Here is a 2,029-nt window from a genome sequence, read left to right as displayed (position 1 = left end):
AGATCTGGGACCAAATCCGTGTGCGGGAAAAGCACAGAAACGAAAAGCATCGAGTCGGCCGCATCCACCCCTCTCCGAAGCTTTTTAGGGCAAAATCTCTTGGAGCTGAGGTTTGCGGAGGCTTCAGGCGGACTTGATCTGAAGGGGCGCAGTGCGCGGCCCCCCGCCCACGAAGCCCCGGCTCCACGAAGGCCTTCTGAGGGTAGGGGAATTGCCGTGGGGACTGTCAGCGCCGCATCCGGGCCCAGATTTCTGCGCCCCGGGGACAGCATCGCTAGAGGGAAATCCGCAGCGACTCCTCAGGTGAGGAGCCCGCGGCGCGTGAAACAAACCTGCACACTCCAGCGGGCTCCGAAGAGGGCGGCGCCCACGCTGTGCGGTCCCCGACCACTGGCTTTGGAGCCCTGGCCCCAACTTGCCGCCTACCGCCGGCGGGACAGTCCGGGACGCTCGCTTGAGGGCCTAGACCTCACCACCCAGGACGCCCCTGCCTCTCAAGCTCGAAGTCTGCGCACCCGGGGGCGGGACAATAAATAGGGAGGGATGCGCCCAATGCCAGCAGACCTCCGCCCACCAGGCTCCACGCCGGAACTACATGTCCCAGGAGGCTCTGGGCGGCCGCAGCTTTCACCGGAAGGAGGCTAGTAGAAGTCGGGGAGGAGCCCAAAGGGATTGTGGGAGGGAGGCGCCTTCCTTTCCGTCTGGCGGCAGCCATCAGGTAGGCTGTGTCGGGTATCTTCGCCCCTCCATCCGTCGGTGATCGCCCTCCGCCTCAGCCATCCAGGCTCGGGGACCCTGCGTCCTCGGAGCTCCTCCTGCCTCCTGTGCGGCGAGAGTTCGGTCAGGATGCGGGGCAGCGAGGGCGTGGAGAGACGGCCGACGGGGCGGGTTGGGGGCAGACGTGATGGCGGCGCTCATTCGAGCTGGGCCCGGAGTCTGGAGGACGCGTGGGGTGGAGGGTTGGGAAGCTGGCCTGGGGCGGCCTGAAGCGCGGCCGGCTGTGTGTAGGGGGGGTAATGCTTTTTCTTCGAGAGGTAACCCTCGGCGGCGGCGGCACGTACCCCTGTGGTATCGGTGATACCTTGCAGGCTGCGCCCTTGGGGACGCCATCTGCCGCAGTCACCTACCCCTTCAGTAACCGTTTAGTTTCGCTCTTCGGATAAAAATGTGCCGTGCGCGGCTCTGCGCTGGGGTTGCAGAGGTGACTGAACGCGGATTTCCGAGAGCGCAGAGGTGGGGTGGGGTCACCTGTCCCCTGCAGTTGGTGCAGAGCCATTTTCATTCCCATCGGTTTCCTCGTGGGTGGTGGTGAAACTAAGATGGAAGGTCGGGGTCTTATTATACTTTAAGCGGATGATATTTTCCTAATGCCTAGTTTTATCTCAAAGGTAAGCCAAGATGGGTGCATACAAGTACATCCAGGAGCTGTGGAGGAAGAAGCAGTCCGACGTAATGCGTTTTCTCCTGAGGGTCCGCTGCTGGCAGTACCGCCAGCTGTCGGCGCTGCACAGGGCTCCCCGCCCCACCCGGCCGGATAAAGCGCGCAGACTGGGATACAAGGCCAAGCAAGGTGCGTTGGTCTCCTTGCCTGGATGCTTGGATGAAATTATCTTTCTAGAGAAAAGCTAGATACCGGCCATTAGGAAGACACTATCGTCCCAATGTCTTTTTCGCATAAGGTTTTAGCCCAGTAGTGCTAGCAAAGCATGCAATTTAGTTAGTAAATTACTGTATTCGCTGTTGTCTAAAGTGGCAAGTGTTACAAATCTGTACGTCTCGACTAAAGCAAATTAATCAATCTGTTTTCTTGTATGATTAAAGTTCTTTGAAAAACACTTTTTTTTTCAGTCTTCATAGGGTATTATTTTATCACCATCAGATGGTATTTAACTTACTATCTGAAATACTTGGTAGTGGAGCATTAGTGACAAGTCATTGAATCTGTCTTAGGGCTTTCCATAAAACCACTGTAATTTTTTTGTGTTTATAGGGTATGTCATATACAGGATTCGTGTGCGCCGGGGTGGCC

General features: G+C 57.4%; 2 protein-coding genes across 2 annotated transcripts in view; one reads left to right on the top strand and one right to left on the bottom strand.

Moving 5' to 3' along the window:
* Positions 1-504, bottom strand: part of NKIRAS1 (NFKB inhibitor interacting Ras-like 1) — a 22,073-nt gene extending 21,569 nt beyond the window's left edge. The window contains exon 1 of the mRNA XM_008581135.1: positions 333-504. The gene's annotated coding sequence lies outside the window, so the exon portion shown is untranslated. The remainder of the gene's footprint in view (positions 1-332) is intronic.
* A 149-nt stretch (positions 505-653) lies between these two features.
* RPL15 (ribosomal protein L15) overlaps positions 654-2,029 on the top strand; it is a 2,731-nt gene continuing 1,355 nt past the window's right edge. Inside the window, exons 1-2 of the mRNA XM_008581137.1 lie at positions 654-718; positions 1,389-1,570. Coding sequence (XP_008579359.1) covers positions 1,399-1,570 — 172 coding nt within the window. The 5' untranslated portion in view covers positions 654-718; positions 1,389-1,398. The remainder of the gene's footprint in view (positions 719-1,388; positions 1,571-2,029) is intronic.

Source organism: Galeopterus variegatus, unplaced genomic scaffold (assembly GCF_000696425.1).
Source record: "Galeopterus variegatus unplaced genomic scaffold, G_variegatus-3.0.2 Scaffold2273, whole genome shotgun sequence".
NCBI lineage: Eukaryota > Metazoa > Chordata > Mammalia > Dermoptera > Cynocephalidae > Galeopterus > Galeopterus variegatus.
This window is presented reverse-complemented; position numbering and strand designations above follow the sequence as displayed.